A 14,607-nucleotide genomic window follows, 5' to 3' on the forward strand; every position below is an offset into this window, starting at 1 on the left:
GCGACCAGTGTTAATTATCACTATATGTATATCTAAGCTAAACTACATAAACTATGCGTATTTGTATTTTCATATCTTTTATGGATTTAAATAAACTGAAGTATATTTTGACGAAAAAAGTATTTTTTTAGGCCCATTAAACCAAAATCTAATATTCGTCAACTTGCCCCGGTAGGTTCGCCATCTTGCCCCGTGGTCGGGGCAAGTTGACGAATTTGCAGAATTTCGGAAAAATGGAAATTACGTAGTTTGTGAATGATCGAATTCAATGTCAATTTTTTTTTTAATAGCTAACATCTCATACTTTTGAAAAATACCAAAAGATTTTGAAATTCGCTTACAATCGATTAAAAAACCGCACTTGAAGCTTAACGTCTCCAACTTGCCCCGGTCTCCCCTACTCGTTACGGGAATAAAATTCACGATACCACGTGCGAGAAATTCTTCGTTCAGCTGCTGCAGCTGGGATCAATTGACTGGGAAAAACTTGAAAAATAATTGGTGACGACCGTCGCGGACATTATATCGCACACGTCGTCGAACGTCCATTACGTCTGAATTTTTCTAATGCTCAAACGCCATTCAAAACTGTCGTCGAGAATGTTTCGAGTTAGCGACGCATGCCGCCCGCTGTACCACCACCGCCACCACCACCGCACCCCATAAAATTTACGTTTACAAATTTGAACACGTGTTTTTATTTTTGGACACGATACACTCGGCGAAAGTTTATCTTTTCAAACTACACACTATCCGATCGATATACATACGTGTGGAGTGAAACTTTGGTAATATAATTGAACGTTTGAAAATAAAAATTGATTCCTATGACGGAATAAATTTCCACACGTATCCATGGGAATTCTATCGCTAATTACAACGCGATGATATTATAGTCGGTAGGCGGAAACGGCGGCGATACGAGATAGAAAAAAAAAGAAAAAAAAACCGTTTATTACCGCACCGGGTGATTCTTGAATAAAATTTTTTTTTTTTTTTTCATTGCCAATCAGCTGCTCGTCGAACGGGGTCTCGATTCTCCAATCAAGCGCGAGGTCATGTCGGCATTCGCGATATACACTCGAGAGAGAGAGAGAGAGAGATTCGAGCCGGCTGAGAACCAGATGTGAATCGAAGCATTAACGTGATTTTATTGGCCGTGACGTCAATACCTTTCAATCCCGGCGAACTTTTTTTTTTCTTGCATCGTTATTTTTACAACTCGAAGAAATGCGCGCCACGGTCATAGAAGAAAATACGCTAGTCGTGAAAAGTTGAAGGTAGGTGGATAGGTGGGTAGGTAGGTAGGTAGGTAGGTAGGTATACCGAGGATCGAAGCTTCGCGAACTTTCATCCTATTTCTCATCGTGACGTTGGGGGGAGAGGTTCGAAAAGCCCCGGATATTGGGGATACGGACGATCATTGTATTTCCGGAAATGAGCTTTACTCCTCAACGTATGACACGTTATAGGGACAGGGGGTCGTTGAACCGGCGCGTTGATCCTTTCGTACAACACATCCATAAACACGTTCGCCAAAGATATTCATGAATATTAAATCGGGCCCAAGGACCCGGCTGAAAATACCTGCCCGTGCAGAGGTACGGGCTACCTATGTAATTTGAGGTATTCGAACGTTGCACGCGCCCCAGACCTGTATCCCAATCTTACGCCGGGTTATATGAATATTAATAAGCGATCTCCCGAAATACCAGAACCTCTCTCTATCCCCTTCGTATTTCCTCCTAACCCAAGCGTACGTATCAATGGTAATGATCCGATCAAGGGCACGCGCGCTCTTCCATTTTCCCAAAACGCAGCTGGAATATGATTTCCGAAATCGACTGTACACGCACTTTCGCGGGTAAAGCAATCCCCCAGGTACGTACGTTGGAATCGAACGAGAAGTGAGTCGGTCCTTGTTTTTTTTTTTTGTTTTTTTTCGTTTTTTTCGTTTTTTTTCGTTTTTTTTATTACAACGAGGGCGATACGGCGACGGGAACAACACCTTTAAGGAGCGAACATCGTTGGACATTTGAAAAAGCGAGGCGGAGAGCCGGATCGTACCGCAACTCCTCGATTGTAGCGAAGCCGCCGTGCCGTAGTAGTAGTAGTCGCCCGCGCCGGTTGCATTCGAGACGGAATGCAACAAAGAGACTCGCGGCGGCGGCAGCAGCAGCAGCAGCTACGCGCGGGCAAAGGGTCGGCGGAGCGAGAAGCGAGGTACGAGAAGCGAGAGGGGGGGGGGAGATGAAACGGAGGAATGGGCGGCGACCCGGTCGTACCGCAGCTGAGAGCGAGGTGGGTGAGGACCTCGCGAGGTGGATGACGGTCCACGAGGTAACTTTTGCGCCCCGACACCGCCGCCCCCCCCCTACCCTACGCCGGGCAGTCGTCGTCTCTCCCGGACAAAGAGATCGTGGGCGATACACGTCGGCCCTGTCGGCCCTACCCCTCCTTCGCTCCACCGCGAGCACCGAGAAAACGAGGGCGCGCTCCGAGCCCACGAGGGTGTAAAATAACCCTCCGCGACCACGATATTCCCCATTCATCCTCGACCACCGCTCCGATGTACAACGTGAATAATTTTATCGGCGATCCGATTCGAGGCGCGAGAGACGCCTTTGCGCTCGATCTCCGGTTGGTATGGGAGAATGTTTCAAACACCGAAGCGGTCGCGAGGTCCTTCGAGATTTCCGATGTTTATGGAAGCCCGGCATTCTTCGACTCGAAAGGTGCACGAAACGCATCGTCCGGTATCGCCCCACGGCCGTTAGAAAAAAAAAACCATTTTCTAGCTCCGGAATCGCGCGGTGTACGCAAATACCCGCGTCGTTCCGCTCGTAGGTATACGCGCGAGAGACGCACATCTCGCCGGCTAATAACAGTGTCTTCCGACACTGATTCGGTCGAACCGTTGATAATTCAACATGATTTATTACCGAGGGAGTAAATGTATCGCGGGAATCCTGGTAGCCCGTTAATTCTGGTTCAAATGGAAGAAGTCACGGGTAATGATATAGATTCGGTCGGCGATCGTTCACGACGGGTTATTAAGTCCGTTGGAATCGAGCCGCCCTCCCGACTCCCCGCTCTCCGTCGTTCGTGACAATTTCTTGCGGAAACCGCGAATTCGAGGGACACGAGGTGCAGGAGTGTAACGCGAGTGGGTATCCGGTTAGTCGGTCGATTTTCAACGTTACAACGGAGAGCGCGAGTAAGTCCCCCCTACGCATTCGTTTGGTTGAATTCGAGTCAAAGAAAACGCATCGGGGGAGGGGGGGGGGATCAAGTTCCCCTGGAAAGCGTTACACCACCACCGTACGCAGCGTAAGCAGCGATCTATGTATATACATATATGTAATTATATGCATGAACTCGCGAGTTACGGCAAAAGGCATAATTGGGTCACTCGCGTGCAACGATCGAGCTTCGCTCCGTCCGGACGCACGCGGAATTCGCGAGTTATACGCACTGCACGAGAGATAGAGTACAACGTGCACCGGGTAACACTCGCGTCTATATTTACGTTACACCCCGCGTTCCTAGATCCGTTTTACCGAAAGCCTGTCGTCCCGTGGGTTCTACGCCGCGGATAATCTCGATAAAAATATTCTTCGAATCGACCGCGCGAACTTTGACCTCTCCCGAAAAGACGAGAGATTCGCTACCCCCCCCCCCCCCCCCCCATCCCCGACCCTTTTCGATCCTCGCACCCTCCGCAACGTCGAAGAGAAAAAACCATTCGATCTTCGAAACCATCGCGAAACGATCGAGAGATCGCGATGCGCCGGTTGCTCGGTACCTACCGCGTACCGCATCGTCGACGATATTGTGTGTCTGTATAACGGCGAAGGTGCGGTAGATGCGATGAACGATTTGCAGACGTTGAAGGCGAACGCGCTGGCGGTAACCGATATTCCAACGAATAATGAGACGATCGCTCGGAATGTACGGGAGAAAAACGGATGAGCGTATCCATACGTTTGTATAGGTGGTGTAGGTTTCGTGCGTGCACCTGTACGATATATATATATACATATGTACAGGTACGAATGTGTTTGCGTCGAGATGAAAAATACAGCAGCAAAAGCAGCGGCAGCGGCAGCAACAGCAGCGGTGGTACCGGACTGACATAAATTTACCTCTCCCAGCTCTCTAACCGAGCGCGCACATGTATTACACATGCACGCAGAGGTATATACATATATATAATAATAATAAGCATCGTGCGGTTCCTGTTATCCAGACGAAATATATCTGGTCCCGTTGCCGTTGCTCCGATGAGATCGGGAAGTAGTGGCGCGCCTCGTTTTTATCGCCTCGCCGGATAATCGCGATAAAAATTTAAAAAAAAAATCACCCCCCCGGAGGAGGACGTGATAATTTTTGAGGGGTTGAAAATAAACTTACCCTATGGGGCGCCCTCAGCAGTCTGTGGACCGCGGCTAGCTGGTTGATCAGCGGTAAAGTTGCGCTAAACGTGTGAACCGGAGGTCGGGGTGGCTCGGGATAAGAACTTGCGTAGGCAAACGGGTCCACGTCGTTCAGATACTGAACACGACACGTTAGCGAAAGCATTTTACTCCTCTACCCCTGCGATTGTTCACGATCGAGAAGTATATATATATATATATATATATATATAGATATTCGGAGACGTATTTCCGATCTTCGTACCCAGGAGTTTAGTGGCACGTCTGCGGTATAGTGTCACTTGTTGAGTCGAAAACGGTAACCAAAGATGAATTGTGATGTATAGGATAACCGGTTCACCGCACGATACACTGTTTTGATGATTTTTCTTTTTCTATTTTTTATTTGTTTTTTTTTATTACTTTTATTCCTTTCTTGTTTTTCAACCAACTTTTTTTCTCATTTAATCCTTTTATCCTCGAGACTGTATATATATATATACATTTATATAAGCGTACGATATTCTCTTCGTTAATTAAAACTCGGTGCCTGTAATTGTAAGGAAGTTATAAATTGCGTCCGACTTAGCCTTCGGGGTCTGGGGGGGGAATTACACGGCGGCAAAGAATCGAGAATCGGCAACGAATAGAAGATCGGTACGGGGTAAAGTGATGCTTGATGAGTTTTTATTTCAACGATACACGGGGATCCCGACATGTCGAATATACAGCGACGCGATAAGATCGTTAAGAAAGATCGGTTCGCGCGCGGTAACGTCGTTAATTACCCGACACCGAAATAATTTCGAACCGATCGCGAAACAAAGACTCGCAGGATGCGAAGAAAATGAAAATCTTCTTTGTTAGCCGGGAATTTCCGGGACTCTTGTTTCCAAAAAAAAAAAAACGCCTCTTTCTCTCCGAATCCACGAGAGAAGTTCACCGATCCTCCATTCCCGATTCCGAAAGGGCGAGGAATCGAAGAAAGAAAAGCGATGCAACGATCCGAAATTCGATCGAGAAAAACAAAAACTTTGCGAAAAATACCGCGCGAAACTCTACGATACGATTGGATAATATTTATTCCGGTACATTCGAATCACCTTTTGGCAATGAACTACGAACGGTCTCTGCCGCAACCGCACCGGAGACATCAATGCCGAAATATAAATATTTACCGCTCGGCGGGCACAAGTCGAGTGCGTTTCCCACTCGAAGATACGACGGTATGGGATATCCCTCGGTGTGTCCTCGGTACGAAACTGAGAAAAATTTATGCGAATGTTTAAACGAGGCATTTATCGAATCCCCCTCCGACGTATCACCGGATGACGCCTGGACCCGCGGAACGCGACGACGGTACGAAAAAAAAATGCGAACACGCGGACATTAAAATTGCAAGCGGCATGCGGCATGCCTACTTCGGTCCTCGCGCGCGTCCGCCGCGACACTGAGACCCACGTCGGACACCTGTCGACGCCCGGTGCAGAGCCTCCTAACGGAGGCGCCGGCAATCGTTCCCTCACGCCTTTCGGTCGCTACTTTCAAAATACGATTCCAGATTTGCGCTCTTTTTATTATTCACGGGGATACGGCAGCCCGTCCGATCGGACCCGGGGTACGATTTTACGAGCGCAGGATCGGCCGGATATTTCTCATTCGAGGAAAAAGAAACTCTTTTTTTTTTTTCTTTTCATCTTCGTCGTCGTCGCACCGCACGAACGGAGAAGATTCGCTCACATTTAAAGGGTCAGAAGTCGAACCTTTCACCGTGTGGACGCAGCTCCGGAGAAACCATTAAAAATTCTAGAACGCCATAATTTATGTGAATAATTTTCTTTTCACTAATCGGAAACAAACTATCCACGATCTGGGCGCGTGTCTCCGGTCGGCTAACGCTCGCAACGAGAGCGACACTGATTTTGTTTACCCGAATGACCTCGACGGTCGGACGCGTCGTACACACACGATTTCTCCGGCAACCCGCCGAAGTGCGCACTGGTATTAATACCAGATCGAAAAACTTCCAACTCCGCTCGAATGTCAACCATTCGGATCGATATTTTCAACCCCCGTTGGAACGAACGCTTGATTCCTAAGAAATCACACGCCAGGGGTGGGGGGGGGGGGGGGGGGAGAATTCCCCTCTGAAAATGCAGTGTGCGATCGCGCTGCGAGCACAAGTTCGATCGCAGCTGCGGAAACGTAGATGCGATTAAGCGGCGGACCATATGACGTTATAAGTCACGGATCCACCCCCGCGTTATTGCAAATCGCCGCGAACACCGTGGGAAACACACAATAGGCACGTAGATGCACTTCGAAGGGAAGCCCGGTCGCCCGCGAGGCGACCGATTACTTTTTCACAGCACAATAACGAGGGTTGCGACGCGACACGGGGGATACTCGACTCGGCGCGGTACTCTGCTGCGGGTCACGTATTTCTATGGGGGTTTTTGTTGTGTACGGAATTGCACCCTTGCGGTCCTGTATACGACTCGTTCGCCAAACGGTAGAATTACCCATTTACAAAGGAGAGAATTTCGCACCACTTTAACGACGCGTTCGCCAATCGTTCGCCACGTACTTTTTTACGTCGCGACAAACGGCGAGGAGCTTGAACTTTAGATCGGGTCTCAAACTATCGCGTTCTCATCAACGTTTCCGCTACGCTTCGTTTTATTTGAATTTTTTCTTTCCTTTTCTTCGCCTTCTCATATTCGGCATATTCCGCGTTCGATCGTAAAACGAGTCCGCTATTTAGCATTCGATTATAAAATTTCGTTTCACTCACCGGTATGTAGCCGTCCGGTTGAGGTCTGTCCGAATCCCTGTGAAGAGTAAAATTTTTGCCATGAAATTTACGACGACGATATGTAATTAACGTAGCCGTTAGATGGAAGAAAAAATTCACCTATTCCTCCGGCGTATTATCGGAATTTGGGGCGTGCTGTCGTGAATGATGACTTGATCAGCGTCTATTTCCTCGCACTCGGAACTCTCTTCGGAAGATTCTGAAAAAAATCCAACGAGAAAGAGTCAATATTTTTTTTTTCTTCAATTTCCAATGCGGTTGTCAGGCGTAATCACCTTTGCAGCGGTCGTTTCTCGTCATTCGCGAGGCTAACGGACTGTGCCTGGGGGTCGAAGGGGCGCCCAATAGGTCGTCGATGTTCGTGTGGTTACCGATGAACAGGGGAAGCGTCGAAGGACGTTTTCTCGGTGGCGACCTTCTGCAGGGTGGCGATTGGGATATCGACTTGACGTTCACGTTGTCGTAGGGGGAATTTCGTCCGCCGTAGCTGTCGGGAGGATCCGGAGGGTTCTCGACCTGCGACAAAGTTCAACGACGCAAAGGAGACGTGAGATTAACGGCGAATCGATCGCCTCCTTCCGGGGCGGTAGGGAGGGCGGTAGGTAGGGAGGCAGAGCCGCGGAACAAAATTTTCGGGGGTCGGACGTCGCGACGAGACTCCTCGCTAAATAATAAAAAAAAATTGCAAAGCGACGTATACTCACGCCCTCGGGACTGGCGCGGTCCCCGAGCGGTTCGTCGGGCGGCGGTGGCGGCGGGAATTCGATCGGAAATCTGGACAAACTTCTTCTCAGTTGTACTTCCGGTTGCGGCTGATCGCCGATGTCGACCTTCTCCAACGATTGCGACGAGTCGGAATTGCTCATCGACGTATCGAGTTGAATATTTTCAACGCCCTCCGGCACGTTCGCGGTGCTGTCCATCCACCATGCCTTCTCCCCCGAGTCGATGTGTCTTATTTTGCTGACTGCTGTTTTCGGGAATCCAGTTTCCGCCGTCGAATTCTCCGTACGTTCCGCCTCCTGCGGTGTCAGCACTCGCGGGACCGGTATCACCTCTATACCCTCGGGGACGCTTTTCGGATCCTCGCTCATCCACCAGGCGCGCTCCCCCGACTGTTGATGCCTTATCCTATTACGCCGCTCGGACTTGGAGCTACAACGACTCGAACCCCGTCTCGAGAGCGGCGAGTTTGGCGATGATTCCTTCCTCAGATCCTCCGGGATATTATCGTTCGCGTCCAGCCACCACGCTCTATCTCCCGAGTCCTGACGCCAAATTTTGAACTTGAATTTCCCTGTAGAATTTTGACAGATGGATGAGAAGAAAAAAAAAAACAAACAAAAAACAGGATGAAAACAACGCAATGAATAAATGAAAATACTTCAGCGCGTGGAGGGTTGATATTTTGAATATTCATTCGAACTCACCATCGTCGGGGAGAACGTTGCTGACTGTTGTATCCTGACTCACGTCGTCGCTGTGTACGCTTAGTTTTTCCACCCCTTCCGGCACGTTATCCGAATTGGATTCAAGCCACCATGCCTTTTCTCCGGACGCTTGGTGGGTCAGTTTGTGTGCTTTTCTCTTCTTATCGCCGCGTTCCGAATTGTTGGTAAAACTCAAACTCTTCGACAACGATTGGGTGATCGACTTGGAAATGGACATCCCGTTGTTGGCATTTTTCTTCAACGATTCGGATATCTCGGCATTGGAATCCGGCCAGCCGGCGGACTTCGAATCGCCGGAGTCCTGGTGTTTGACTTTGAATAAATTGGTCACCGGGGCGAGCGCCCGCATCAGAAACGATTTAGCCTCCTCAGTTTTAACGGAAGCGTCGCTGCGCGATTTCGGACTGGCCGGTGGCCGGGGTGGTCTGTCCGCCGTTAACGACAGCTCGTCGGCGGAGGAAGCCAACACGCTCGTACGCGACGAACCCGCGCTGCTACGGCACCGTTTGTCCAGTGGGGAGTTTGACGCGCGCCTCCGTCTCCTTCGGGAATTCGCTGAGCGTTGATCGACGTCGTCTTCCTCGCTGCTCGACGAACTGGACGATGTATCGAGGCTCTCCGAACTGGAGGTCGCGCTCCTCGACGTACTTTTTTTTCGCCTGTGCGAGGGCGACTTGGACGCTCTGGTCGAGTTACTTTCATCCAAATTCGAGGAGGTAGGACCCACGCGTTCCGTCGGTGTCCCGACTCGTTGGATCAGCCCCTTCGACAGGGTGGAGGGCAGCTTCAGCTTGGAACCCGAGTGATTGGATTTACCGGAGGTGGAGGATCCCGAAGATGCGGCTTGATTTATCGATTCGGAATTAGCCTCGGACTGCGAATCTTGAGAGCTTATGGATACGCTCCTCTGTTTTTTCAGACGTTTTCTTTCGAGCTTGGATCGCGAGCTGTCACCGCCCTCCATATTCAGCGCTGATTTCCTGAAGTCTTTATTGACGTATTTCAAAGAACCAGAGGAGCCCTTGACGGCGGTCCCGCTGTCATTTTTGGGCACCGGTGGTTTGCCTCGGGCGGCTCCGTCGGCCGGAGTACCGTGACGGAGATTCATAGACGAGTTTCCGTTAGCGGTCGATTTTCCCGACGCCGGAGGCGGCGTCGTTCTTACTTTTGTACTCTGACTGCTCATCGAACCGGCTGACGAAGATTTCGATTTTCCGTTCGGCAGATTAACCGCGCTGTCGGATGAATCCGTACGAGATATTTGCCTGTTGACATTTTTCCCCGAACTGTTTCTCGACAGCGATTTACTCTGCGAAGATCCGCTGTCCGATTTTGACAGCGAGTCCCTCCGGGACTGACAATTTTCAGTTTTTGTTGGGGTCCCGTCACGTTTTTGACCAGACGTCGAAGATTGCTCCTCGTATTTGGGCGCTGAAGTCTGCCTCTGATTCGCTCCGTCGCTCCTCGGCGACGATTTGACTAATTTACTCTCGTTACTCGAGTTAACGACGCCCTCGATCTTTGGAAGAGAATTTTTTCTTTGGTTTGTTTTTTCCATATTTGGTATAGAACTCTTCTGTCTGCCGCAGTCCGGCTTCTCGTCCTCGTAGATCGACTCGGATCTTCGACCGGATCCCTCCGTTTTTGCCGGGGAAACTTCCCTACTCGGAGTGCCGAAATCACCCCTCAATAAATTTTTATTTGAACTCGACTGACTAGGCTCGTTTCGAAAGATATTTTTCGCCATACCGCTTTGGCGTTGTGCTTTGGCATTAGAATCGACCGAATCGCCCCTCGAAGAGGACGTGCTTTCGCTTGGCTTCGAATAACCGAATCCTCCGATCCTCGAGGGTACCGATGAGGCTCCGTTACCGCTGCCGTAACTCCTTGACACATATCCCGAGGAACTCGACGAATTTGGCGAGTATTTTTCCAGATACGAAGTCCAAGGGGTCGCCGCTACTCTACCACCACCGTAACGGGAAAATCTCGCGGTATCGTCCATTCTGTCCGACTGCATCTGTTCGTCCTTCATCGGCGGTCGTTTTCTCGGTCTCGTTATCTCCTTTTGAATGACCCTGGCTGTGTCCGCTCTTCGCGTTCGCACGAAAGCGGAGGAGGCAGGTGCGGATGGTGAAGTTCCTCGAGAGACGACTGTCAAGGTTACGAAATTTCTACCTTTTTCATCGTCTTCTTCCTCCTCGTCCTCGTCCTCCTCTTCCTCTTCCTCTTCCTCTTCCTCTTCCTCTTCTTCCGCCTCGCCGTCCCCCTCGTCATCCTCTTCCTCCTCGTCTTTCGCCTGGTCCGCGTGGCTCTGCGAACAACGGTCGGGGTGGCGGAGGAGAGTTTCCGGCGTTCTCGAATTCGCCTCAATTTTTTTCGCCGTATTTACGGCGCGCGGCGACATTTCGACCCGCGACACCGTATTTCTGGAAGTTACGTCATCCTTCAGAGGAGTAATCGACCTCCTGCTACTCGGGGCTCGAAATCGATCCGAACCGGAATAACTTATGGCCGTTGGCACGTGGTCCGAATTGCTCCTGGGCGTCAACCCGAAGCGGGTACCGGCCGCACTGCAGAATCTCGACGAGGTAACCGGAGTCAGGGCCGAATCCGTTGTCGCTGAAATTCATACGAACTAGAATAAAATTCGCTTAACCTAAGGTGGAATCGGAGAGAAAACAAACAAACGTCCGCAGGATGCTCACCCAGACTTCCGGGCGTCGTCCTGCCGTACGAAGGTGTCCTGGGATAAAATCGGGAGCAGCTGCTCTTGCCCGTAGCAATTTCGGGACTCGGTTCGCGGGATGATCTGCCTGAGGGCACGCGTATTCCCCTGTAAGAAACCGGAGGATGTTCGCTCCTTTCTTTCCTCTCAGGACGCTCGGCGGCGTACGTCCTGCCCGTTGTCGTGCCGGGGTACGTGCTGGAGACAAAACGTGGAATAATATCTGGCTCACGGCTCCTTTCTCTCGATGCGCCGCGCGTGTATTTGTCCAAAACCGACGTCGGCCGTTCCGACGATTTGACATTCCCATCCCGGATGTTCGAGTATTTCTCGAGGAGGGAACTCCGACTACCGGACAACGGGCTCTTCGATCTCGTATCCTCTTTGGCGGACGTTCTCTCGGGATGCAGACGATTTTTGTTCCCGTCCTTCGGAGTAGCTGGAAGAATTTAGAAAAAAAATGAACGAACCTTTTACTTTCCAACGATTCGCCAAAATTTCCGACCGATACGGGTAAAGTAAAAATTCGAGTCACCGGCGTATTTGTAAGACGTTCTGTCTTCCGTATTTTCCCTATCTTTTTTGGCGTAGTTTCCACCGTAGTTTGAAATTGTGCGATCTTTCGATTGCGAACGATTAGAATTCGCCGGACCGACGACGTTCGAATAGGCGCTTCTGTAGCCGGGTAATTGACTTCCGCTATTGGCGTTACGTCCGAAATTATTCGATTCGAGCGTAGCGTTCGCTTTTGGCTTGTAATTGTTGGCGTCGCTCTGAAAAAAACATCACGGGAATCGAAAGTGAAATAGAAAAAAAAAAAAAAGGGAAAAGATTCAACGGATATTTTTACCCCGCGCCGGGGGAAGGTACCGGCAACTTACCTGTTGCGTAGACGAGTCGGATTTCGTGGAACTGTACGAATTTTCTCTTTCACGTTTGCTCCAAGGCACCTGTAATCACACAAGAGCAAAATATCAATCGTCTGCCGATTCGCCTACGCTCTTTTCGATAGCCATCGAATAATCCTCATACACCGAGGTGTGTACCAAACTAGCGTTCGTTTCCTACCCACCAATTAACCCGTAGCCAATCAGCGCATTTATTTTGATTAATAGTCGTTCGAGCCATTGATTGACTCGCGTTAAAAGGATCCGAAATCAATTTTTTTGGAACCGCGATCACGTCGTACCACGTGCGAATTTAACTGCGATCGATCCAGGGGGAAAGGGGTAGAGGAAGTGAGAGGGGCAGGGGGAGGGAAATAGGTATAACGCGGTACACTCTACAACCGCACAGAGAGTGCGACTCCGTAATAACGGGGGGCATGATAATCCTCCGACAAAAATTATGATTCGTTTAATTAACATAAAGCTTGGCAAGTTGCCCCGCGCTTGAAATAGTGCCTCGACCTGCCCGGGTGTAACAACCTTTCGGTTTCTCTCCGCGCCTCTAACGGGTGGTGCAACTTGTCAGCCGTTCGCCTCGTCATTCAATAATAGATGCGGAATAATAGATTCGGCGGCGGTCGTTTAATTTGGCTACGATTAGTCGAACAATTATTCCCGAAAATCAGAGCCCGTGTTCCCGCAACGCGTCTGTCGAGTGACGTTTTTTTTTTTTATTTTTTATTTTTTTCTGTTTATCGACGCCCGGGCGATGCCGAGCTTTCGACGGAATCGACGTCGGACCAAAGAGAATCTCATATCGAGGCGAGAGCCTTTGAGGAAGCGATTCGAGTGACGTCCTTGAGCACTTGGAGACGTGTTCGCACTCTTAAAGTCCAATCTATTCCGATCGACGCGTCCCGAGGTGGGACGTCGGAGTCCCGAGACCACCGAAGTGGCTACCGTCCCGGAAGTCGACGATGAAACCGGAAACGATAACTTGAACCGAGTCTCCGTTATTACCGTCTGAAAAAAATTCTTCCCACCCCGGATCTCGAGAGGTTTCGATGAGCCCGCTTCAAAATCTGGACCGGGCGTGGAAAGTCGGTTTTTTTTTTTTTTTTACGACCGGGTTAAGCCCGATAATTATTGGTTTTTCTGTTCGCAAAATCGACGAATGAGGGTAACTCCGCGGGGACTCTGTGGCTGAAAAATTTCCAACCCTTCGGTATTAAGGTATCAGAATTGCAATTTTCCCCGTCAATATCGTCACCCGGGTGATCCATCAACTAGGAAGCGTCGCGGCGCGATGACCACGGCTAAACCACGCGGGGTATTCCGGCACCGCGACGCCCGAAGTCTCGTTGGCACGTGTTCGAGTCGGCGTCGGAAAGCGCGAAGGCAAACTTTTACGGCGTTCAGAGCCACCGGGTCACAGGGTATAGAAATGGCTCGACGTGCACCGGTCCGCTATCAATCCAAGCTGCCGCCTAGGCGGTAAAAGATGAGTTTAGAGAAACGGGGGGACGACGACACTCGTCGCTTGTTTTAAAAAAGACTCGAATTTTGTTTTTTAACGGAGGGCGGAGACCTCGGAATATCGAGGAGAAAGTAAAAAAATTAAACGGGAAGAAATCACCGTCTCGAACAAAATACTCCACTCCGCAACCCGCCTCATATCTCCCTCTTATTGTGAGATGTAGGTACGGCCAAGCGAATGAAAAAGGTGCGCGAGAAAATCCTCCCGTCATAACTGTGCACTATATCCTACCACCTCTGCGAACGAAGAAACTACTAGTCGCGTTGAATATGTGACAAAGAAAAAAATAAAAAAAACCGGAAGCAAACTATTTCGCCGACATACATTGCCAGGCGCATACGTTTCCGTTTTCGCGTCTATTTTACACCCTCCGAAAACTACGAAGGGTCCGCAATAACTCGGGAAGCGATCGAGCGGGAGGTTTTGTTGCGCTTTTCCGGGTTATTCAACTCAACGTAAAACCAGCGGCGGAATTGAAACGCGAACGAGGTAGGATAGCCGCTTTGAAAAATCGATGGTAAAGTGAATCAACGATAAAATCGTAGCGGAATAAGGATTTATAGGAGCGACCGTGCGACCGCGACCCAATTTTTCACACCGACGATCACCTACTGCCTCAAAGTTATTCCGCGCAAACGGTGCAGTGGGAGGAATCTCCTTGTTTTTGGATCGGATTTTTATATTTTTTTTTTTTTCTCCATCATCATCGTCCTCGAAAAAATGTGTTCACCGAAGAGCGATGAATCGGCGTACCCGAACCAGGTTTAGTTCCTC

At 49.8% G+C, this 14,607-nt stretch overlaps 2 protein-coding genes across 18 annotated transcripts in view; one reads left to right on the forward strand and one right to left on the reverse strand.

The window, feature by feature from the left end:
- Window positions 1–14,607, reverse strand: part of LOC105694068 (FH1/FH2 domain-containing protein 3) — a 63,681-nt gene that overhangs the window by 43,500 nt on the left and 5,574 nt on the right. For 11 of the 17 annotated variants that reach the window (XM_048654319.1, XM_048654320.1, XM_048654316.1 and 8 more), the window contains exons 2-9: window positions 12,291–12,359; window positions 11,945–12,182; window positions 11,390–11,848; window positions 8,661–11,303; window positions 7,935–8,527; window positions 7,506–7,746; window positions 7,330–7,429; window positions 7,210–7,246 (exon numbers count right to left, since the gene is read on the reverse strand). In XM_048654319.1, the coding sequence (XP_048510276.1) occupies window positions 7,210–7,246; window positions 7,330–7,429; window positions 7,506–7,746; window positions 7,935–8,527; window positions 8,661–11,303; window positions 11,390–11,848; window positions 11,945–12,182; window positions 12,291–12,359 (4,380 nt within the window). Of the gene's footprint in view, window positions 1–4,413; window positions 4,966–5,518; window positions 5,544–5,593; window positions 5,868–7,209; window positions 7,247–7,329; window positions 7,430–7,505; window positions 7,747–7,934; window positions 8,528–8,660; window positions 11,304–11,389; window positions 11,849–11,944; window positions 12,183–12,290; window positions 12,360–14,607 lie in introns of those variants that run through there. The other 6 variants (XM_012414411.4, XM_012414412.3, XM_048654328.1 and 3 more) reach the window with 3 other exon arrangements.
- Window positions 1–14,607, forward strand: part of LOC125500698 — a 28,781-nt gene that overhangs the window by 4,622 nt on the left and 9,552 nt on the right. The window lies entirely within an intron of this gene.

Source organism: Athalia rosae, chromosome 4 (genome assembly GCF_917208135.1).
Source record: "Athalia rosae chromosome 4, iyAthRosa1.1, whole genome shotgun sequence".
Classification (NCBI taxonomy): domain Eukaryota; kingdom Metazoa; phylum Arthropoda; class Insecta; order Hymenoptera; family Athaliidae; genus Athalia; species Athalia rosae.